The sequence below is a fragment of the Leptosomus discolor genome, chromosome 1, assembly GCF_034619465.1.
Source record: "Leptosomus discolor isolate bLepDis1 chromosome 1, bLepDis1.hap2, whole genome shotgun sequence".
Lineage (NCBI taxonomy): Eukaryota > Metazoa > Chordata > Aves > Leptosomiformes > Leptosomidae > Leptosomus > Leptosomus discolor.
The window spans coordinates 133522606-133546606 of record NC_141391.1 but is presented as its reverse complement, the minus strand read 5'-3'; the positions used below and the strand labels follow the sequence as shown (position 1 = coordinate 133546606).

At 46.5% G+C, this 24001-nt stretch overlaps 2 protein-coding genes and 1 pseudogene across 2 annotated transcripts in view; 2 read left to right on the top strand and 1 right to left on the bottom strand.

Annotated features, from left to right (window-relative positions):
* The window catches only part of LOC104354714 (immunoglobulin lambda-1 light chain-like), a 72738-nt gene that overhangs the window by 8851 nt on the left and 39886 nt on the right, over positions 1-24001 (top strand). The window lies entirely within an intron of this gene.
* Positions 7856-11201, bottom strand: LOC147416290 (trypsin I-P1-like). Its single transcript, XM_086481335.1, has 5 exons — positions 11162-11201; positions 10514-10682; positions 9664-9917; positions 8741-8877; positions 7856-8005 (listed from the first exon to the last, which is right to left on the bottom strand). The coding sequence occupies exons 1-5, from the start codon at positions 11199-11201 to the stop codon at positions 7856-7858; spliced, it is 750 nt and encodes a 249-aa protein (XP_086337461.1).
* LOC104353542 (trypsin II-P29-like) lies at positions 13825-16974 on the top strand (annotated as a pseudogene).

The window sequence follows — 24001 nt, the reverse complement described above, 5'->3', positions numbered from 1 at the left end:
TTTTCTTGGCATGGTCACTGGATCTCCACTCCCAAACTAAGGCCAGGGGCAGTTTTTTTCTCCCTTCAGATCTCTGTTTGCAGGAGAAAGGAGCATTTGTGCCACTCCCCTCTGTCAAGCTACAATGCACACCAGGACCATTATGTCAGCAGCCTGCTCTGACAGCATTGGTCTGAGCAGAGACAATTCCACCCTATGGTTTGTGTGGTCAGGGCCTGTGAAGTTTCAGGGAGTCTGGAATGGAGTGTCAGATGTGGGACAGAGAAGCAAAACCCATGCTCTGTGTCTCTGTCTTCTTTGCGTAACACCTCTTTTCTGGAGATCTTAGCTCATGTGGAAGGAAGAAAGAAAAACTCCACAGCATCCCCCTGCCCTGCCTCGAACTCAGGCTCCCGTCCAGCCCCATCGCACTCCTGTGATTGCACGCACACACATACGCACACATAAAGCCAGCTGTGCAGGGTTCACACCACCCACTACTGCGTGTGAGTGTTATCTCCCACTGATCCCAGCCAGCCAACCACTTTCTGACCTTTCAGGTGCTCTCACACTGCCCTGCCCATCGTCAATGTCACGCATCTCTGCCTTCCTCAGAGTTTCCTCCTCACAGTCTCTGTGCCTGTGCTGCCACCATGGGCAGGTTTCCATCACTGACTGTTATTTTCTTCCGATTTCCTCCACGTTTGAAATGTTTCTAACACATTCACGTTTTCTGCCACCTTTTTCTGCTGGTCATTCATAGACAGATGAGAAACTTGCTTATAGCTTTTAAACCCATCCCAAACCATCCTATCCCTTATCCCTTCTAGATTTTGTGAATTTTTGCCACCCCCTTCCTCCTCAAAAAATTTCACATCCTGCCTAGCCTCCTGCTGCTTCCCTTCCCCTCCCCGTCTCCCCCCCCCGACTCCGCCGCCCGACAGAGTAGGCCCTTCAACAGTCATCAGAGAGCGAGGAGCTGTGACTCTCAGCTGTTTCCAGATAGGAACCACATGCCCCTACATGCCATGGTGTAAGCAGTCTCAAAGAAAGGATACCATGCTGCAGCTGGTAGTGTTTTCAGTGGAAAGGGAAAAGGCAGAGCTTGAGGATGGATTTCAGAATCACTTCAAGAGCTGTGGGAGTATAGACTGCTATCACGTGGCCTTTTCAATAGATTTTACCTCAGTGAATGACCCTGGCACATCCTATTGTGCTAAGATATGCATTGATTCAAATACTCAGGAAGCTGAGCACAAAGCTCTATACAGAAAGCGATCTGACGGCTGGCGAGACTCTGCCTCTGCTCTCTTTTGGCATGGTCAGGCGGCCATTGCCCACAGAGTTGAGGCTGGGGGTCCCTGCAGAATCAGTTTGGGAGGGTATGGGTTCAACTATAGTTTTCCTCACACCATCACAAGATGCAGCCTTTTTTTTTTTTTTTTTTTTTTTTTTTTTCTCTAGAGAGCAGAGTAGGGAGTGATGAGACAGGGTTATTCCCAAAGGTGAATGAGAGCCTGATTGTCAGGGATCTGCATCAGGTATTATCTCTGTGAAGAAGCTAGGACCTGCAGATTTCCCAAGGCCAGCTGCACCTCCTGGAACCATTGGAAAAGCTGAGGATGTTCTGTGGTGGGAAAGAACCCACCGATGTGCATGAGGCCGTAAAACAGAGCTGGTGCTGGAGGGAAAGATGGTCTATGCAGCCCCAAACCACCTCTTGTACTTGGTGCGAAGGACATGTCAGAGTTCAGCGTGCTGACCGTGACGCAAATGTCGTTTCATTGTCAGCACTGACACCTTGCAGGCTTCGGGGAATCCGGTCCTTCACCCAGTTCAAGGCAGGGAAGGGTGCAGAAAGAGATCCATGCCTGTTAATTGTATGAGGGTGGAGGAACCCAGCTTCTTCCAGCACCTCACCTGCTCACTGGAGGAAAGAAAACAGGTTCACGCACTCTTGTGTCTCTATGCGTCTCAGCAGTGACACACAGACAATTTCTGTGCTGCCTATGTTTGTGCTGCTATTGCCAATACATCATACGTACATCATAACGCTTTCTCTGTTTCCTTTTTTTTTGTTGGGCACCACATGATTGAGGAAACTGTTAGCAATCTTTGAGAGGAAGGTAACTGTTCCCGCTTTTCTGGAGACAGACAGGAAGAAAACTTCAACATTACACACATAAGAGTCTCAAGAGAGACCAGAATATTCCGTTCAGCTAGGGGTGTCTTTCTGCATATCGTGCAGCTATGTAATAGCCTGTGCATGAAGTCCTTCCCAGTAACACAGGCTGCAGTCATCCAAGCACAAAGCCAGCTGGCCCCAAGAATGAGGTGTCTCGTGAGTCTATTATATCAAAGCTATTTTGTCAGGGTAAAGTCTCCCAGCTACAGACATATGTCCACAGAATAAATAGATCTGTGTGGGATCTCAGACTCTACTGTGTCACTGCTGAGTCGCAGATCCTCCCCTCCACCCTTCTCCAAGAGACATGTTGACTTGTACACAAACCAGCATAATTTGTTGCCCAGTTCTATCCTTAACGCTTCTTCCGAGTATTGAGCCTCTTTAGAGAAGCTGGACTGACGGAGAGTTTTAGCTCTGCCTGGCCTTTGGAGCCTTTTAGTTAAGTGCTGCTGCCACTTGGTTACTTTTCCTCCTGTCCTGCCAGGTTGGTGCAAGGTTTTTATGCCTTCGTACATGCACTCAAATACATTGCACTTGATCCCAGTGGACTTTTTCCTGAGAAGAATAGAGAGAGTACAGGGCACTTTGTGCTGTCGACCCTCAGGCTCCAATCAGGGCTCCCAGCTCTGTAATCCTCTCACTCCTGCTGTGCAGACCTGTGTGATGAAAGCAGTATGTGGAAATGTCAGCAGAGAGAGAGAGAGAGAAAAAGAAAAAGTGTCCTCCCATCTCAGTGCTTTGCAGACATCTGTTGCTCTTATTGGGCAGCATAAAGGAGGGAACAACTTTGTCAGTGACCTCTTCGTGGCACTGTCCACCACAGACATTAGTGATGCTCCAGCCATGTAAGAGAGGAGGTCCCATGAAGATATTCCAGCAATTTGAAAATCAAGAATGACCTATCATCTGGAAAGTGGAATTTCTTCTTTAGACACTGGAGACCTTGACACATTGGGAGGGATAGTAACAGAGGACTGGGACTGTTTCCGGACTTCTCAACATCCCTGTCTGTCATATTTGAGAATGCATTCTGCCTGATAATAGAAGTATTTCTCCCTCCCCCCCCGCCCCCCCATTTTCATCTCATCATATTTTCAATGCGTTCTCTCCTCTGTCCTCCAAGTTTTTGCTTCTCCTTTCCCCTAACATACCAAGCAAAGATATCAACCACCCTCGACTCACAGCGGTTAGCGAGGGAACCAGGATCAGGGAGTCACAGGTCACAGAGCTGTGACTTTCAGCTGCTCCTAGATAAGAACTCTGTCTCCTGGTGAACGCAGAATGAAGGAAAGCATGCCAGGTTACAGCTCAGGGCTTTTTCTGGAAAAGGGCAGATGCTGAGAAGGAATTCAGCAAGTGCTTCCAGAGCAATTGGACACGAAGCTACGGTCTGGTCCTGTTCATATGTTGCGCCTATCTCAATGCACGCACCTATTACTCTCCTAGGAGGTATGTGGTGACCCAGACAGAGTTCCACGCAAGCTTGCAGCTGTGCAGGTCAAAGGCTGCAGGGGGTGCTTTGGCCTGTCACTTGTACCAGAGGGTGGTGGAGACAACACTTGTGATCGATGAGATCAGGTGAATGATCTGTTCAGCCTGGTAGCAGAGCTGAAGGAGGAGGTAGAGAGGCTGAGGAGCATCAGGGAGTGTGAGAGGGAGATAACTACTTTTGAAGGGGGGAGGGGTTATAAACCAGGCCTGTTATGAATAAGCCCATGGGAAGCATGGCAGGGCCCGTAGGATGGTGTGCTAGCAAGGACACCTAGCTCTGCCTTCTCAGTGGAGACAAGGGATAAACATATAATCAGGAATGAAGAGGCAAGGGCTGTTGTTGATGTTTTAAAAGTCACAGAAAAACCTGAGAAGGGTCTGGTAGGAAATGGGGCCCACACCCACAAAAAGGTGTTGGGATCATTAGCTCATCTGAAGTGCCTCTATACTGTATGAGCAACAGCATACAGGGGGAGCTTGAAGCCATGATGCAACAGGAAAACTGTGACGTAGTGGCTATCACAGAAACATGGTGGGATGTCTCAACTGGAGTGCCACAATCGGTGGCTACAAGCTCTTCAGGAGGGAGAGACAGGGAAGGAGAGGTGGTGGGGTGGCCTTGTGTGTTAGGGACTGTTACGAATGCTCAGAATTTAAGTACAGTGACAATGGGGTTGAGAGTGTTTGGATTAGGTGAAGTTGCAAGGCCAATAACGCTGATATTGCTGTGGGAGTCTGCTATAGACCTCCCAATCAGAGCAGTGAGGAAGACGAAACTTTCTATAAGCTCTTGGGAGAAATCTCACGGTCACTTGCCGTTGTTCTTGTTGGGGACTTCAACTTCCCACATAGCTGCTGGAAATACAACACAGCAGAGAGGGAACAATCCAGGAGGTTCTAGGAATTTGTGGAGGATCACTTCCTCACACAGCTGGTAAGTGAACCGACCAGGGAAGACACCCTGCTGAACCTCCTGTTTGTGAACGGAGAAGGTCTTGTGGAGGATATAGCATTTGGAGGCAGTCTAGGGAACAGTGATCATGAAATTATTAAGTTCTCTAGATGTTAGGAGGGGGCGCAGCAAACGTCCACTTTGGACTTTCGAAGGGCAGACTTTGACTTGTTTAGGAGGTTACTTGATAGAACCCCTTGGGAGTCAGTTTCGACAGGTATAGGAGTCCAGGAAGGCTGGACACGTTTTAAGAAGGAAATCTTAAAGGCACAGGAACAGGCCATCCCCACGTACCGTAAACGAGCCAGCAGCAAAGAAGGCCAGCCCGGCTGAATAGGGAGATTTGGCTTAAAATCGGGGAAAAAAGGAGAGTTTACGGCCTCTGGAAGAAGGGACAGATCCCTCATAATGAGTACAAGAATGTTGTTAGGTTATGCAGGGAGATAATTAGAAGGTCCAAAGGCCAGCTAGAAGTTAATCTGGCTTTGGAGGTAAAGGGCAACAAGAAAAGTTTCTATAAATACATTAACAATAAAAGAAAGACCAGGGAGACCCTCTGTCCCCTACTTGGTCCAGGAGGAAATACGGTAATAAAAGACGAGGATAAGGCTGCGGTGCTTAATGCCTTCTTAGCCTCAGTCTTTAGTAGTAGGAACACTTGTAACAGGGAAAGTCAGCCTCCCCAAGCCAAGAGACAGGGGCCAGGAGCAAAATGTCCCCACACACAACCCAGGAGGAGATGGTCAGTGACCTGCTGCTCCACATCGATGTGCACAAATCTATGGGGCCAGATGGGGTACATCCTAGAGTGCTGGGAGAACTGACAGGGGTGCTCACTAAGACATTGTCCATCATTTATCAGCAGTCCTGGCTGACTGGGGAGGTCCCAGCAGATTGGAAGTCAGCCAGTATAACACCCATATATAAGGAGGGACAGAAGGGTGATCCGGGAAATTACAGGCCTGTCAGTTTGACATCAGTGCCAGGGAAGCTGATGGAGCAGATCATCCTGAGTTCCGTTGTGCTACATGTGCTGCACAACGGGCTGGTCAGGCCCAGTCAGCATGGGTTTATAAAGGGCAGGTCCTGTTTAACAAACCTGATCTCCTTCTATGACAGGGTGACCCGCTTGTTGGATGAGGGAAAGGCTGTGGATGTCATCTACCTCGACTTCAGTAAGGCATTTGACACTGTTTCCCACGGCGTTCTCCTAGAGAAATTGACCGCTCTTGGCTTGGATGGGCACACACTTTGCTGGGTGAAGAAATGGTTGGATGGCCGAGTCCAGAGAGTTGTGGTCAATGGAGTTAAATCCAGTTGGCGGCCGGTTACGACTGGTGTCCCCCAGGGCTCAGTACTGGGGCCACTCCTGTTTAACGTCTTTGTCAGTGATTTGGACGAGGGAATGGAGAGCACCCTCAGTAAGTCTGCAGATGACACCAAGCTGGGTGGAAGTGTCGATCCGCCTGAGGGTAGGGAAGCTCTACAGAGGGATCTAGATAGGCTGGATCAATCGCTGGGCCAAGGCCAGTTCCATGAGTTTCAATAAGGCCAAGTGCCAGGTCCTGCACTTTGGCCACAACAACCCCCAGCAGCGCTACAGGCTTGGGGAGGAGAGGCTGGAGAGCTGCCAGGCAGAGAGGGTCCTGGGAGTGCTGATTGCCAGATGGCTGAACAGGAGCCAGCAGTGTGCTCAGGTGGCCAAGAAGGCCAATGCCATCCTGACCTGTATCAGGAATAGTGTTGTCAGCAGGAGCAGGGAGGTGATCATTCCCCTGTACTAAGCTTTGGTCAGGCCGCACCTCGAGTACTGTGTCCAGTTTTGGGCCCCTCTCTACAGGAAGGACATTGAGGTGCTGGAGAGGGTACAGAGGCGGTCTGCCAAGCTAGTAAAGGATTTGGAGCATGTCTCATATGGGAACGGCTGAGGGATCTGGGGCTCTTTAGCCTGGAGAAGAGAAGGCTGAGAGGAGACCTTATTGCTCTCTACAACTACCTGAAAGGAAGTTGTAGCGAGGCGGGGGTCGATCTGTTCTCCCTAGTAACTAGTGACAGAACAAGGGGAAACGGCCTTAAGCTGCACCAGGGGAGGTTCAGGCTGGATATTAGGAAGAATGTCATTACTGAAAGGGTTGTCAGGCATTGGAACAGCCTGCTCAGGGAGGTGGTGGAGTCATCATCCCTGGAAGTGTTTGAGAGACAGGTAGATGTTGTACTTAGGGACATGGTTTAGTGGTGTGGATAGAGCTAGGACAAAGGTTGGACTTGATGATCTTGAAGGTGTCTTCCAACTGAAACTGTTATTCTATGATTCTATCTCAGTGACAATGCATCTGAGAGAGCCAGGCACAAATCTGTCTTTAGGCAAATGGCTCTTGCTCCTTCGTGCCCTGCTCTTGTCCTCTCCCTCTCTTTCCTCCAGTGTTGAATTTCTTTTCAATTTCTCCCCATTTGACCTATTCTCTGCTTGTTTCTATCCTTATATTTTACTCAAACTCTCTATTTCCCTTTTAACTTTTAGGAGATAGGTACACAGCCCACTGGCAGCTTTGGCAGCTTTTTCACGGACTTTCAATTCCAGTGCCAGCTGGGGTTAGGAGGTGTTAAAACCAGAACCCAGGAACATCTCTGTCCTTTTGACTCTTCTGAGAAAACTAAGCAAGTCCAGCATGATCAGTTAGCTGAGCAAAAAGGTACAGACAGCAGCCCCAGTGGCACAGTGGTACATGAAGAGAACAAGCCCTAGCAAGAGGTGGTTTCATTTCCCAAGTAGAGCTTTCAGGGAGCATCCACTAGGGAACATTAAGTCATATTGTTGAGGGTGGGACTGGGGGAGATGGGGAGTGTTTGTGCTGCTGCCTGCTGATTTCTGCAGTAAGAGTATGCTGCTTGTGTTACTCAGCACACTCTCTCAGCTGTTTCAGATGGTTTTGTAGCACCTGAGCATGGGCTGATAAGCAGAAAAGATGTTCTGCTCCAGAAATGGGTGAAAGACTCCTGAAGATGAGTCTGCAAAATGTTCCACAATCCTGCTAGTTGAGGTACTACAAATATTAACTATTTTCCCCAGAGTGACATTCCCTGCCTCTGTCCTCCATATCATAGCCTACGGAAGTACCCAGAGAAATGTTGCACAAAGAAGAGGTGCCTAAAACGCTTTATTTTTTGATAATTTTTGTACAACCAGTCCCAAAACAGAGGAAATTGACGAGGAGAAAAAGCAGCTCACATAGAACCCGAGTGTCTCATTTGGCAGATATAGTTTCTTCAATCCAGGAGACATAATTGCAAACCTTAGTGTAAACTCCAGGGTAGCCTTTCTGTGCGCATCCCCTACCCCAGGAAACAATGCCCTGGAGCTGCCCGTTGCAGACTACTGGACCTCCGGAATCCCCCTGTGCACATAAAGGATATCGATATTTAAGAAATGATATCAGTGAAAGTGACGAGCCAGAAATCACTGACATTTGAGGGAGCTCCACTGGGCTTTTTCTACACAGAAGTTCTACAAAGATCATTTCTGATTACTGTGCTACACCTGATGTGTACTGTGCCTTACTTTAGCTCTAAGGGCATCACAGCTAAGGATGAGTAAGCTGCCTATTTTTGACAGATGCAGTCCTTGGCAGACGCTTTGCATATGTGTGTCTTAAACATTTTTCTGTCAAATATTTCCACGGAGCTAGGCACATGTAAAACACAGAGCAATTGGCAGGTGTGTTCGTTTTCCAGATTGCCTGGATCTTGCCATACTGGCTATTTCATATTTGGTGAGTCCAAACCTAACATTTGCGTCCTAAGCTCTAAAGTCACCGTGAGTACTATTGACTCTCTGGTGCAGCACTGCTCCTTTTTCAGTAGCCTAAGGTGCAGGAGGCAGCATAGTCTGCTTGTGGAGGTTTATGGCAGAGGTATTTGCTGTCTCAAAAAAGGGACAATGACTAACTGAGTGGGAAAAAACTAGCCTCACTCAATGAGCATCTTTCACCCTAAGTCTCCACTGTTGTTCACAAAAACAACATTCAGACATGCCAGTGCATTGAGTATAGCCAATTCTCCAATATAAAGGCCTCTTCTACTGGCAAAAGGCAGGACAGAAACACATGAGAAAGGAGAGGCAGATGTTTTACCTGGCAAGAGTCTTTCCCTCCCTCCATGAATCCTACACATATCATGTTCTTGGTAATTTGCCCAGGGTAGGCTTTGGTGCACTCGCTTGAGGAGAGTACAGGAGCCTTCAGGCACTGCAAGGTATCTGGATACAGTACTACAAGAAAATAGGGAGAGATGGTTGATAGATCTCTGTTCATTTCAGAGCCTAGAGAAGATCTTTTCTTAGCAGAAATGTATCACTGGACATCCCGGTTTAGCAGTCGTCATTTTTTCCTCTGAACAGTAATCACGGCATGGAATCCTTTTGTTTAGATGGAACAGATTCTACCCATGGGTCCGCCATTCTACACTACAGCCATATTAATGTTTCTGATACCTAGAAAATCATCAACTGGCAAGCATGGAGCCAAGAGCTACTCTTGTAGCACATATGATGGAGGAAACCTGAGTCTCAGGAAAACCGTCCTCTCCTCTTTAGTTGTCGTCAGTGGATTAGACACCAGTCACCATCCACACCTCTGACCGTTGCTGTAAGAGAACGGAGCTCCCTTGTAGTAATTTTAGATCCACAGTCACAGGTTTTGACCTTGTTCTGAGAGAACTGACCACTCTATTGACATTAGTTAAGTTGCTAGTGCTTGGCACTGTGCAGCTGATAGCGCCAGGCCAGAAAATTTATGGCAGTCTGAACATGCTGGTGAATGGCACACGGATGACTTAAGTGATTCCATGTTCTTAACACAGAAGCAGAGAAAGAACCTTATAAAGGCTTGCCTTTAAAGCAGTTAAATGGTTCCTGTCCCACACAGAGTGATCACTCAAAAAGTGCCTGTCCCACAGCACTTCCCTGTGCTTTAGCCTGTGCTGTTTGGAGTTAATTGTGAGGTCTTAGAGTGGCTCCCACGTCCTCATGATGAGGACATTCCCACAGAGTACTCACTGCTGTTGCCGAGTGTGTTGCCCCAGCCAGAGATTAGACACGTGGTGCCCGTGGCCACACAACTGGTAGGCAGAGGAACTGTTTGGACAGCTTGGTTGAGCTGGGCTGGTTCAGCAAGCTTGATGAGCATAATGTCATTGTTCAGTGTTGCGGAGTTGTAGCCAGGGTAGCGGATGACTTTAGCTGAACTAATCAGCTGCTCTGTCAATTCTGTGACTGCCAGGTTATGCTTCCCAAGCTGCACTTGAATGCGACTGGAAAAGTGAAAGAACGGTGTATACTTTACTGCCACCGACAGGTTATGAGGAACCCCCCCATTACTGTATACACTCGCTTAAACATCGCTATTGTAGTAGCTGTTTTCATGCAGGTTATCTTCCCTGTCCTGCAATAAGTCCGGGGGATCCACACTGAGATCTTACCCCCTTCCAGTACAGGTGGTGAATTCCTGTAGGTTTATGTTGTTGAGCTGGGACAAACTGAATATGTAACAGTGCTTTACACAAACATTCTAGAAAAAGGCAAACTGCTATCACCATGACCTCATTCCTCTTCCTGTCCTCCAGTGACTAAGTTTTAGCAAGATTAATGTAACTTATAAGAACTCACAGGCCATAACTTGTTTCTAGATTATCACATTCTCATTTCAGAAAGTGCTCTGCATCACAGAAACATTTGCAGAAGTGGAAAACCCCTTATGTTGCCTCAGCCCAGCTTCCTGAGTGAGCCACCCATTCCCTGGTTGTCTCCTGTCAGCATGGAGTCATTTGCATATTTGGACCCCACAGCTCAGAATTCCTGCTAGAAGACAACTGAAAGAAAGAAGTAGGTTGCAGAAGAATCCACTCACGACTTGTAGCAGTGAGCCGCTGACAGGACCCACTGGCTGTTGATGAGGGAACCTCCACAAAAGTGATACCCAGAATTCAGGGACACCTGATAGGGGACAGAGTTTGCTGCACAGGTGTAGCCGCCCACAATCTTGTCATCATCATCGTCAGCGTTGATGGGGAAGGCAACTGGGAGGTAAGAAGAGGCATATGTCAGCATCTGGCATAAGGAATCTTGTGCCCCTGTGACACATCTCACGCCAAAACATCCCACTTGTAGGCTCTACTTCTATAAAAGCTCACAGCAACAGTGGTTGGCAAGCACTCACCCACAGTCCAAAAATTCACAGCAGGTTTAGGACCTCCCGGGCCAGAGGTGTTACCTTTATACCTCATAGTCCTTAAGAGAGAGACAGTGGGTTTTTTCAAAGCTATGGACACATTTCTGTATTCCTGGGTCACAAACCTCTAGAAAGGCATTCGTTCCCCATTTTGTGACATAAGCGATTATGAACAGACAGCAGTCAAGAGAAGTTGCAGTGCTCTGCCTTAACACTTTTGCAAGTATAAACTGGACTTCACTTTCCCGCAATAGACTACCTTGCAAATCTGCTCAGAAAATGAGCTTCCTTATAAATTACAAAAATCGAATTAAAAAATATACTCACCAGCCACACCAACAAAGGTGACAAACAGTATGTATTTCATGATCTTGACACAGCCTCAGGCCCAGGCTGGTGGACTGGAAATGTGAGCTGCTAGAAATACATTTTTCAAAATGGCCTTATCTCTCATCCAAGGTTTTCTCCAGACAAAAAGTACACAGTGGAAAATTTGAAGACCCAAATGTGGGCATTAACAGCCACTGGTAGAAACTACAAATAACAGATCAGTTAATCATAAACATTTCCTAAGATAGAGAGCTATTTTAAATTATTTCAGAGGGCAGCCTTCAATTTAAAAATACACTTGGGCTTTGGAAGATGTGTAGTTGTTCACCTGTTTCATTCTTATACGCAGCACCTCTTGAGGGCAACCCTCAAACCCCTTTGAGATTCCTCTGTGCTGGTGGTGTCATTTTTTTAAATGCATGTTTTTATCGGAAGCTGAATATTGCAGGTAATGGACTGTAAGATACTATGCATTTATTTGAAAAAGCAAAACCAAAACCTCTCAGTGCTAAGTTTGTTAAGCTTATTTTAGCAAATTCCTTTTCTTGAGTAATGGGCGTGTGTGCTTTTTTTATCGTATAGAACACAGTGTTTTCATAAATAAAATTATTCAAAAGTAATGTCAATAAGTGCATATGAAAAAACTATTCTGTGCCCTCCAGCACCTCCCAAGTTCAAAGTTCAAATGTGGAAATGTGCAGCACACCTCTTTGAAAGACTTCTCTTTCCTAATTTCTCTCACCTGTTGTATATGACAATATCAGCCTAAGTGCCAAACCACGCCTTTCATCTAGCTTTGGAATGTTCTATAGAGATTCATTTTTGCCACAGAAGAATTTCAGCATAACATCCTTGATGTTTATGGATGTAATGTATGTGAACAAAAATACCGTGAACACAAAAAATGAGATCTTCTGAAATCCTTCTCCGAAAGAGTGATAATTTCTGTCATGATGCTGAGTCTGCCACAGCATAATGTGTTTGATGAACAATCATTTTCCAAGCAGCTGCCAACTTCATCATGCTAGCTCCTGAAAGACATGGGATAACCTCAAGTGATTGTAAAGACAAGTCATGTCTCTTTGAGATGCTGAAGTGGCATGAGAGACCAAAGAATAATCTTTCTACACCATTTCTTGATCAATTTTTTGAGAGCCCTGGAGGGCTGGTACACAGAGTGGCACTATCCAGATGGAAATTTTTCTTCAAGTTAAAAGCCAGGGACCCCTCCAAGGAGCTGCATGAATTGTCTTGGGCTTTAAACCGGTATCAGTGCACAGTTTTCTTAGAAACGTGTTTTTTTCCTGAGAAACAAATAAGGAGTAGAAGCTTCCTGTGGAAAAGGGAAAGAGCCGTAGCAGGACTAAGCACGGCAAAATTTACCAAAGCTATCTAACCAAGCAGAGCGAGAACAATTCCCAGTCTACGATAGTGTATAATTTGATCTCCCTGTGGATGTATAATTTCTTTGTCCAAAACATGCCATTGGCATAGAGGCAGGCTGTCATCAGGTGTTATAAAACAACATTTATCCTGAGATACAGCTCTAATAACCTGTTAGGTAACACCTAGGCTATGAAGGACAGCTTTGTTTTCCTTCTTTTCACAGGGTTTAATATTTGGCTTAGTATCTGCCCAAATTTCAGGAAAATCCAGTAATTTGGCATCGGAGTTGGGAAGCTCGACCATACCTGCCTTTATCTTGGGACTTTTTTTGTTTTACTTAATCTACTCTGATCTTTAACTGATCAGTTATTCTCAACAGCAGGAAAGGCATCATACGGGGACGACTGGTAATCTCCTCGAAGAAAAAGGTCTCTCTGAGACTCTCTATGCTACTTGCTTAAGTCAACAAGAGAACACGACTGACCTCTTCCCAGGCTGCTGCCAGAGCTCATGGCGAAAGTCCTGGGTCATAGTTCCTGTGTTCCTAAGGCCTTGATGGTTCCAGAGGCTCCCATGAATCCCAGAACTCCAGGGTGCATGCCAGCAGGGCAGCTCATGGAGCAAACTGATCTCAAATGAAGGCAAATGGGGTGTTTGTGATGCACAACTCAGAGTACGTCCAGCAGATGCGCTGCTTCAGAATAGCCATTCAGGCCTTTCAGTGAGAGCTGTGAAGGATGAACAGACTGCTTTGCATTCGGGGTGAAATTGGAACACCTCTTCCCACCCCTCCTTTCTTTCTTTTAGAACACACATCCCTACCTTCTTCTCAATGCTGCTGAATGTTCCACAGACCCATTGTAAGGTTTTTTGTCAGGGTCTTTCAACAAGTACACTCCAGAGGATATATCTCCAGCTGCAAACAAGTCTCTCATTTAATGCAGTGATGCTGCAGCAGAATGCTGGTGGCTCCAGGGGCACGGAAAGGAGGAGGATTGGTGACTGGAGGGCAGCTGTGTTGGTTATTATCAATGGAGAAGCAATGGCAGCTTGCATTTCTAGAAATCCGTGTTCCTAGTTCAAGTCTTTCAGTCAACTGTAATATGACTGGACTGAGATAATATACATTTGTCCAGGCTGATGCGAGATCGTGGGAAAGGGGAACCTGGCGAGACCGTGGGCTGACAGAGATAAACCTTCCCGGGAGCACAAAGCAGAGGAGTTTCTGAGGCTAGTCCTTGTACATCTCACAGAGCTTGGTGGTGGAAGGCACTATGGATTCTCTCTTCCCAAGTCTCTCCTGCCTGGGAGCAGCTGGTTGAGAGATGTCCCATCTGAGCTAGGAACATCAAGTGCCCAGTTGCTGGTGGCAAGGAGAGTGTCTGGGGAAGGGGGTTGCATCTTCTGCTCTTTGCATCTTCTGCTCTTTGTACCTATAATCGACAGTCAGAGACAGGCTCCTTGCTTATGGTGTTCCTGTGCAAGACAATCCTCTGGGGTGTGGGAAGAAAACATTAGAACTTCAGTATTATATGTATATAATTATCAATTACTAAATATACATATACTGTTGGTGTGTGCTCAAAAATATTTTACTGATGGGGGGGTGCGATCAAAAATGTTCGGAGACCACTGTTCTTGTTTCAACAAATACCATACATGTTCTTTCTTACATTCTGCTATAACATCAGCCTCCGACTCTGCAGAGCCTTCATGTTCTCTCTGATTTCTTCGCTACTAGGGCTGCCTTCCTCTCTCCTTGCCCCTGGCTTCCTCCAGCAAATTAGAAGTCTGCTGGCAATCTCAGGTGCATTTGCTGTTTTCCATTTCTCAACCTACACAAATGTGCACCGTGTGCTTTCCACCATGACACAGCTGTTGAAAACTGTTTCAAAGGTGCCACGGAAGTGAAGGTGGCAGTGTGAAGGCTGCACACGTCTCATTTGTGAAGTTCTTTGGCAGCTTTCCGCTCTCCTGTTCTTTTCCTCACTCAGGGCAGTAAAGACAAAGCCTCATGTTTCAAAGTAGCACAGAAAGAACTCAGGAGGCTATTTCAGGAGTTGCTGTGAAGACGTCTGAAATTTCAAACTGTTATAGCTCTTGCTAATTCCTCTGTAGCTCACTGGCTGTTGCTACACTTTAAGAGAACGGGTTCAGACCTGGTGCTGTGAAACTCAATCCTCTTTCTCTCAGTTGCTTTTCCTGGGGATGCTGATGATGACAAGATCGTGGGAGGCTACAATTGCCCAGAGCATTCAGTTCCCTACCAGTGTCCTTGAATGTTGGGTATCGCTTCTGTGGCAGTTCACTCCTCAACAACCAGTGGGTCCTGGTCAGCTGCTCAGGGCTAGAAATGTATGGATTCTAGTCAAATCTTGCGAAGCCACCAGATTCAGAATATGGTGCCTAGCAAAAGAAGAGAATCCAAGGTGGCAATGTATCTGAAACCGAAGTAGAAACATTACCCTCTGTCTCCCTGTGTTACGTGATCTTTCCAATATTCCTGCACTCTTGGCATCCTTTTCTGTGCATCCTAACCTGATTTTCTGTGTTCATTTGCATGTCCATGAGACTTGCTTTTGTTTTGCGCTTTTTCATCCCTCCAGATCTTTTCTATGGATCTTTCTTGTCCTGAATTTAGGGCATACCTCTGCAGAGAGAGGACAGATCAAAGATCATGCTCCTCTACAACAGGAAACGTAATTTTCCTTCCCTAAGCATCGTTCCAGGTGTCCAAAGTGATCCGTCTACGCTCGCACCATTGACACAGTTGCTAGATGGGGGTCCACTGGACAAGATACCCAACTAGCAAGGCTCTTCAGACTCTGTCTTTCATGAAATCTTAAAGCTCCTAGAACTCTGTGACACATACACCTTTGATTACGGCAACACTCCCTTACTGTGTTCCAAGTGTCTCTCACGTGGCATCAAGTTGTTCTACCCAATGGTTAACTGCTGCTCTTCTCTGCTGGTCATTTTGCAGCCATATACAAGTGAGGATGGGAGAGTACAGCACTGATGTGAAGGAAGACAGTGAACTAGTCAAGAGTGACGCATTAATCATCCACCAACCTAAATACAATTCAAGAAGCCTTGATAATGACATTATGTGGATCAAGCTGGCAACCACCATGGACTACACTGCTGACATTCAACCCACAGCTCTGCCCGGCTCCCGTGCCAAGGAGGGTCCCGAGTGCCTTTTTCAATGTGAAGGAACACACTGAGCAGTGGCTGTGAGTATCAGTGTATGTTGCGTGTACCTGGTCACATTTCTCCTGCCAGGTTCATGAGATCCATGTACATTTCACTCCTGCTCTGCAGCCTTTCCATGTTCTGCCTGTGAGTTCCCCAAACTGTCCTTTGAGTGCCGGTGTTCCTCAATCAACAATGCCCTTTGCATTTGCTCATGCAGGTCAGAAGGGTTGTCCTGCTTTGCTGGATGACTCTTGCATATAGGTCTACAGGTCTTTCTGTTCACTGAGAGTGCTGAATCCCAAGATGAAACCTAATTTTTGCTGCTGTCTCAGCAGCCAATTTCCCCTATGTTCTCCAGTGACCGAGAGCTCCATTTCTGAGTAGCTAAAAGTGCCAAGAGGCTTACCCAGGCCAGATCACCAGCAACATAATCTGTGTAGGATTCCTGGATGGTGGGGAAGACTCATGCCAGGTAAGCATTGATGTCTGCACAGAGCCCTGGGTCGCACACTCCGGGGTGCCTCATGCTGCATGGTATATGTCAGAGCTTGGCAGAGTGCTTAGGCCTCCTCACCTCCAGGTTTTCTGTTCTGTCACAGTATCCTTCCATCAGGGTTTTAATACAGGATGGATTTCACTGGAACTAGGAGGTCCAGCCACATCTGCTAGGCATGGAGTACAATAGCAGTGTATTGTTGGGGGGTAGAAGAGGCCAGCAAATGAGTGTTATCTTACTGTGCTCCTGTGTCAGGACTTGCTGCACTGCACTTTGCATTCCCTGAATCCTTTGTATCAGGTCAAAACCTTTCCAGGTGAGATCAGCTCATACTTCTAAATTTTCCTCTGCAGGGTGACTCAGGTGGCCCAGTTGTATGCATTGGATAACTCCAAGGAATTGTGTCATGGGGAACCAAGTGTGCTCTGAAAGGTTATCCCAGTGTCTACACCAAGGTCTGCAATTACATTGATTGAATCAAAGAAACATCGCAGCCCAGTGATATGTTGATGACTGCCTGGCTCCTTGGCCACTACCCTCCTGACCTATCACTCTTTTTAGTAAGATAATAGCACAAATAAAAGTCTTACTTAAAGAGCCTTACAGACCAATGTTCTGGGGACTGACGACCACCATACACAAGTGGGGTTCCCTGCAGCCTCACACCAGCTCCTCATGAACCTTCTCTCCTCTTCTGGTTTAGGCGTGTGAGCTGGGAAAAGTGCCCTAGAATTGCTGGGCTAGCAGGCAAGGGGTTAAGGAACTGTGCAACCATCTAGGAAGTCTTGTGAGCCAGGCACCTCCTTTTCTTTACTCCTGGCCCTCTTACTGAGAATGGGAGGAGAGGGAGCAGGTCCCTAGGGAGGAGATTCCTACAGCAGCGGAGCGGAGTCCCATTTTGCTCCTGCCAATGGTATAGTTATCACCCCACTGGTACTGTGACAGCTTTGATGGTGGTCATTTCAGCTATAGTGGTAAGTCAAAAAGGGCAATTGGAGACCACAGGTGCAGATCAATCAGGCCATGGGCAAAAGCTATGACCGATGATCGTCAGCTTTCCCCTTCACTTCCTCAGGGTCAGTTGAGGCATGTGGACTGGGTCCACCAGGATCTATCAGGTAACACAGGCTAGCTGGTAGGGAAAGGAAAACAATAGCAAGCAGGTGAGGAAAAGGCCTGTAACCTCATATCTGTGTAAAGCATGGAAACAGATCTGTTAAGAAAGGAAGGAGGGGGAGTCAAGGGAGGGGAGGGGCAGCTCTAGCTGCATGTTTATGTTTACCCTGCTGCTATTCTAGATTTTGTTATGTCCTTTTTTAGGGAAGAAGGAAAGTTATGTTTTCTTTCAGAGTGCCTGAGCTCAGGAACTAGGGAAGTGACCTGGAGGACTGTGGGCCATAGGCACTGAGGGAATAACAATGTAAGGAAAGACCATGGTACTGGGAAGGATGGTAGGAAACTCACGAGAAGAGCAGCAGTCCCACATAGAGCTAGAAATGGATATACAGTCTTTGAGGTGGAAACAGACTGTGTCCCAGGAATCTTCAGGAAAGGGAAAGGGAAAGGGAAAGGGAAAGGGAAAGGGAAAGGGAAAGGGAAAGGGAAAGGGAAAGGGAAAGGGAAAGGGAAAGGGAAAGGGAAAGGGAAAGGGAAAGGGAAAGGGAAAGGGAAAGGGAAGGGAAGGGAAGGGAAGGGAAGGGAAGGGAAGGGAAGGGAAGGGAAGGGAAGGGAAGGGAAGGGAAGGGAAGGGAAGGGAAGGGAAGGGAAGGGAAGGGAAGGGAAGGGAAGGGAAGGGAAGGGAAGGGAAGGGAAGGGAAGGGAAGGGAAGGGAAGGGAAGGGAAGGGAAGGGAAGGGAAGGGAAGGGAAGGGAAGGGAAGGGAAGGGAAGGGAAGTGACCCTGCAAGGACACATCAGGAGGGGGAAATCAGATTTTGAATATTTATTTGATCTACCTCATCCAGCATGTGATCTGTAGAGAGCAGCCAGAAAGACCTCCTCTGAAGGGTCTGTGCATCCCAAGCCTGTGTAAACTGGGCCACTATTGGGCAATTTTAATGCCTCCAAACCTAGAAACTGCCTCTTTGCTGTGAGAATACAGGATGGAGAGTTTGCAAAAGAAAAGGGAGACCAAAGAGGGACTGGAAAATATGTAAAGGTGGTGAGGTGGATAGTTGAGTGGTCTGAAAAAGCTGGGGAGGGAGTTCAGAGGTGCCAGCCAATGAGGCTGGCACACTGAAACAGAATGGTTGAGGAAGAGGAACTTGTACCAGAGGAGCAGACACAGCTGGATTAGAAATGGAATAGAATGGTTGATGATGAGAGGTGTGAAAGGAAAAGCACAGGTCTGACTAGGCAAGGGGTCTGGAATGACAAGCCAGAGGAGGAAGGATTTCTCTAAGAGTTGTCTGCAAATAGGTGGCCCTAAAGAAACTTTCTGTACCAGTGCAGGCTACTGAAAGAAACTGGCCTGAGATGCCTTAAATTCTCTGACTAAAGAGCCATCTGATGGTAATTGCACACAGTCACCATTGACCTGGACACAGTCCTAGTCCTGGCCTTAAGTACTAAACTTATATGTAGCTCTGAAAATAGGCTGCCAGTGCCTTCCTTGTGTTGCAACAGTCATTTTTCTCTGTCATTCAGGACTGGAAAGCCAATCTTTGCTTGATGCGCTCTTTCATTACATTAATTTCCAAATCTAACACAAAGCTCTGCTAAACTGGTGTCCTGGGTTACAGTGTAAAATGTGCCAAAAGGAAAAAAAAAATTCTATTACCATCTTCAGGAGCTGTTGAGACCAGGTGGGGCGGTGCTCCCTGCCTCCCCCCTCTGGACTATCTCCTGTTAATGGGCACAACAATGCCTTATCGCCTGACCCATCGATAACTCGCTCCTGGACTATCTCCTGTTAATGGCCCATCAAGGAACTGCCTCACGACTCCCCATCCCATTGTGAGATGCTCCGCCCGGGGCGGGGGGGGGGGGGGGGGGGGGGGGGGGGCGGCGGAAGGAGCCAAGCATTCCATGCTAAATAAAAACTGAGAGCTCGAACACCCTAGCAGCCTTCTTCCACTGGATTCCCAGAGGAGCTTTCCCCCCCACTGGAGTTCCAGAGGACAAGAGCTACCTACCTACCACTGGACCTTCGGAGGAAGACCAGTCCCTTTTACCTGATCGCTGCTTCAACAGAACTACACCCATCGCTTCAGGAGGACTGCAACCAGCATCTTATCGGACTGCTACTGCCACCCTAACAGGGTGTCAGGTTGTATTCCTGACTCTGTCAGTGTAAACCAGTGGGTTGTTTGTTTTTTCCCTGCCTTGTGTTATATATATATATATATATTAGTAAAGAACTGTTACTCCTATTCCCCATATCTTTGCCTGAAGGCCCGTTAATTTCAAAATTATAATAATTTGGAGGGAAGGGGGTTGCACTTTCCATTTCAAGGGAGGCTCCTGCCTTCCTCCACAGACACCTGTCTTTCAAACCAAGACAGCTGGTTCTTACTGTTTCCAACTTTTGTTAAGCACTCTTCAGTAGGAAGGCTTTCCTTGTTCCTTTGGTTCTCTTCTGTAGAACAGAAGGCAGGGTACAGCCCTTTCATCATTGTCACATCTCTTCTATGATCTGATTTTCCCTTAAGGAGGAGATATCACTGCTTTCCCTGAAGCTTACAGTTAAGGCTGAATCTGCTAGCCTGACAGAGGGGAGGCTGCCACAGCTCCATGCCCCCTGACCCAGGCAGTAGCAAGGCTGAGAATGTATTCCCAGTAGACATGTATGTATGATGCATATATGCATGTATATACAGCCGACCACACAGATCAACACAGACAGATGCACCCACCACTTAGACAAACAGAAACTGCACCACACAAAGAGAAACAGCACCAATGGCATCATCTTATATCCCTCTCTGGCTGAACTGGATGAGGGTTCAATAGTGGGAAATATATGTATACATATGTACAACATGCCTCCTTCCATAACCATGTTTAAACACCGAGCCTGCCCAGTAGATGTCACTGGATCGCAGTCACCACATTTGCTCTCACCTGGACCTATGAGCCCTATGAGTCCTACATCCTCACCCCAATTGCTGATACATGCACACACATGCACCCTACTCCCTACCCACACCCTCCAATAGGTGTTTAGGACTCCCCTGTCCCTCTGGCTGCCCCCTCCCACTGGTCTTGCCATTAAAGACATATACAGCTGGAACACAGGTCACTTCACTTACTTGCCAGCTAGTCTGGCTTCATGTTCACTAGTGATCACACACACTGAAATACCCTCCCTCGTCCTACCTGCTGGCACGATGAACATACAGCCACTCTTACCTGTGGCCCTACTCCCGTTTCTGTCCCTTAAGTTCACTCACTGGTCTCTCCAGTTGCTGGTACGTGTGGTCTGACTCCAGTTCCTAGCAGCTAGACCTCCACACAGAAGACACATGTGCACAGAATACAGTACCTCCCTCAGGGAAATACTTAGAAATTATATTTAATAAGACAGGGATACACCGAGTTAAGCAGGCACAAGGCACAGCCAGACAAGCACACTCACCAGCAACCTGTTTACCTGTGACTAGCCCCTTTAATAACTTTATTCTTCTATTTTCCTGCATCTATTCTTCCCCAAATCCAGTAGTCCATGTTCTGATTTGGGAAGCTCGATCATACCTGCCTTTGTCTTGGTACTTTTTTGTTTTCCCTTGTTTCTTCTTTAATTTTACAGAAAATAGACTGAAAGAATTAGATGTTTTCAACTGAAAACCAATAAGGCTGTCAGTCTAACTACTTTTCAGAAGGCAGCAATGTTAGGCAATTTCTGAGAGATGCATTAGAGGTCCTGAGTTACATCTTCCAGATACTTCCCTCTTTCAGAGAGTGTGCAATAGTTTTTTGTTTCCTGAGACAGAAAAGTTACTCCGAATAAAAATCTTCATCCTGGAATGAGTAATAAATTCTGACACATGTGACTAGAGATGAATGTGTACCCAGCTGCACTGAAATGTTCTTACACAGCATAATCTTAGAATTAATTCCTATAGTCTCCATAGTCTGTTTAATTTCCCATCAAGTCTCTACGTTTTCTCCCTCTAGAACTTGAGGTCTGATTACAACTGGAAGAAAAGGTTTTTAACAGGTCCAGCATGACAGTCAATAATGAAACTAAAAATCCTGTAGTGTCTCCATGCACAAGACATGTAGCCATCATTTTAGGACATTCATCAAAGCAGCAGTGTCCCATGGAACTGTCTCAATATGGCCCATGGAAGTGACTCAAGGTGTCCCATCCTAGCAGTAAGATAAAAGGGGAAAATGTCAATGAATTCAAATGGAGAACAAGCAAAATCAAGAGAAGACTTCTGTGAAAGATAAAAAAGAATAGGTTGTGGGGAGTAAATGCTAAAAATACGCATCAAAGGATAATCTGTGTCAAAACCATAAAAGAATATAAAAGTATATTAAATTTGGTAAAGCTCATTTACTGACTGTTGTATTGATTTTGAAAGCAGCACAAAAATTCAAAGAATGATGTAAGACATACGGAAGGTAATTTAAAAAAAATGTTCTATATTGTCTATATTTCCTTGACAAGTCACTGGAATGGGATTACATACAGCACAGGGCTCAACCTCACTGGAGCATAGGTAAGGAATAATTTCCCCTGAGAAAACCTGCAATGGCAAGAACTGGCAGGGACTGAACAGGAGCCATGGTCAAAACCCTACTTCTCATATGCTAAGCGTCCATGACACGAGATCATAAAAAATCTTTTATACATCTGTGGTGGTTTGGCGTCTGGTGGGGTTTTGTTAGCAGGGGAGGGGGCTACAGAGGTACCTGGTTCCTGTAAGAGGCTTTGAGAAGCTCCCCCAGCTCCAATTTTGGACCCACCTCTGGCCAAGGCAAGGCCAATTGGTGCCTCTGCAAATAACTATATTTAAGAGTAAAAGCACCTGTTGATTGAGTTCTTTGTTCGTGGTTCTTCGTTAGTGAGTGGAAGAGAGGAAGGGGATGTGAGAGAAACAGCCATGTGGACACCCAAGTCAGTGAAGAAGGAGAGGCAGAGGTGTACTGGAGCAGAGGTTCCCCTGAGGCCCATGGTGGGGTGGCAGGCTGAACTCCTGCCAAGCATGGAGATCAGTGGTTGGTCTGCAGCCTGTGGAGGACCCCAGGCCAGAGGAGGGGACGAGGCCCGAAGGAGGCTGTGACTCTAAGGCAGCCCATGCTGGAGCAGCCTATTGCTGGGAGAGCTGCAGCCCACAGGAGGGACCCCCGCTGGGGCGTTCGTGGGGAGCTGCACCCCCACGGGAAAGGACTCATGTTGGAGAATTTTGTAGAGGACTGTGTCCTGTGAGAGGGACCCGACACTGGAGCAGGGGAGGACTGCGAGGACTCCTCTCCCTGAGGAGGAAGGAGCAGCAGAGACACCTTGTGATGGACTGACTGTAACCCCCATTCCCTGTCCCTCTGTGCTGCTGTGGGGGAAGAGGTAGCAGAGTTGAGCCTGGGAAGACCAGAGGAGTAGGGGAGGCAGGGGCAGGGGAAGGTGTATTGCTTTTAAGACCTGGTTATATCTCTCATTTTCCTTGATGGTGGTGGTTGTTTGTATTAAATTTATGTTGCTATACCCAGGTTGAGTCTGTCTTTTGCCCATATCCATAACTGGTGAGTGAGCCCTCCCTGTCCTTTGTCTTGATCCTCAAGCCTTTTGTTGTATTTTCTCCTCCCCATCCCTCAGGGGATGGGGTAGGGGTAAGTGAGTGGCTGTGTGGTGTTTTGTTGTTGGCTGGGTGAGCTCAAACCACAACAACATCATATAGAAAATATTTTCTTTCCTGTCTGGGAATAGGCTATAGCTTCTTAGTTAATTTCTGTTAACTTCTTAAAAAAGCAGGATTGAGAAAGTGAGGCAGAGAACATTCACTACCAAAATTTTTGAGGTTCACACTGCTCTGAATTCTGATATGTCCCTAGAAACATAGCCTTAGGCCCAGAAGTACAATATCGCCTGACTCACAGAACATGCCTTTTCTATACAAATATATAAAGGTCAAGGGAAGATATGAGTCTCTCTAGAGCTTCAGGAAATATGGGAGGGGGATATCAACAAAATGGAAAGAAAAAGAGAAAACCTTAGTAATATTGCTTACTGTTTGGAAGATGCAATATCAGGATTACTGAAGAAAATCATTGAAACTAAGTATGTATATTTCATTCAAAGTACTAGAAAGAAAAGAATCAGCTACAATAATATAAGTTTTTTGAATCTTATATATTCAGAAGAGAATAGAGAGTGGTACAGGTTAAGACAAGGTTAACTAGGATGTACCTGGCAGACTAGAAAAAACAGAGTGTTCATGAGGCTAATGTGTAACCACAGTTTTTGCTTTCAAAAAAAAAAAGGCTGGCAGAGATAGATTGATTTTTGTAATTAGGAAGTGAATTAGAGCTCCCAGGAAGATTAAACTGCAGGGAATATGCTTCTCTGACTGGGAAACTGATGAAATTAAGATGTGATTAGACATGATTTTTGTGCCTCCATGATCTTGGTCTATCATCTTTGCTTCTGTCTAACGTAAGTTCTGACTTGTGAGGTATCATCTTTCAGGTATTAAGAACATCCTCCAGAGGGAAACAATACGTGTTTACATTTACTGGAATAAACCCTTTTGGAAAGATGGCCAAGATATATCCACAGGTGTAAATTAGTCAAAAAATTATATATGAGGCCAATATT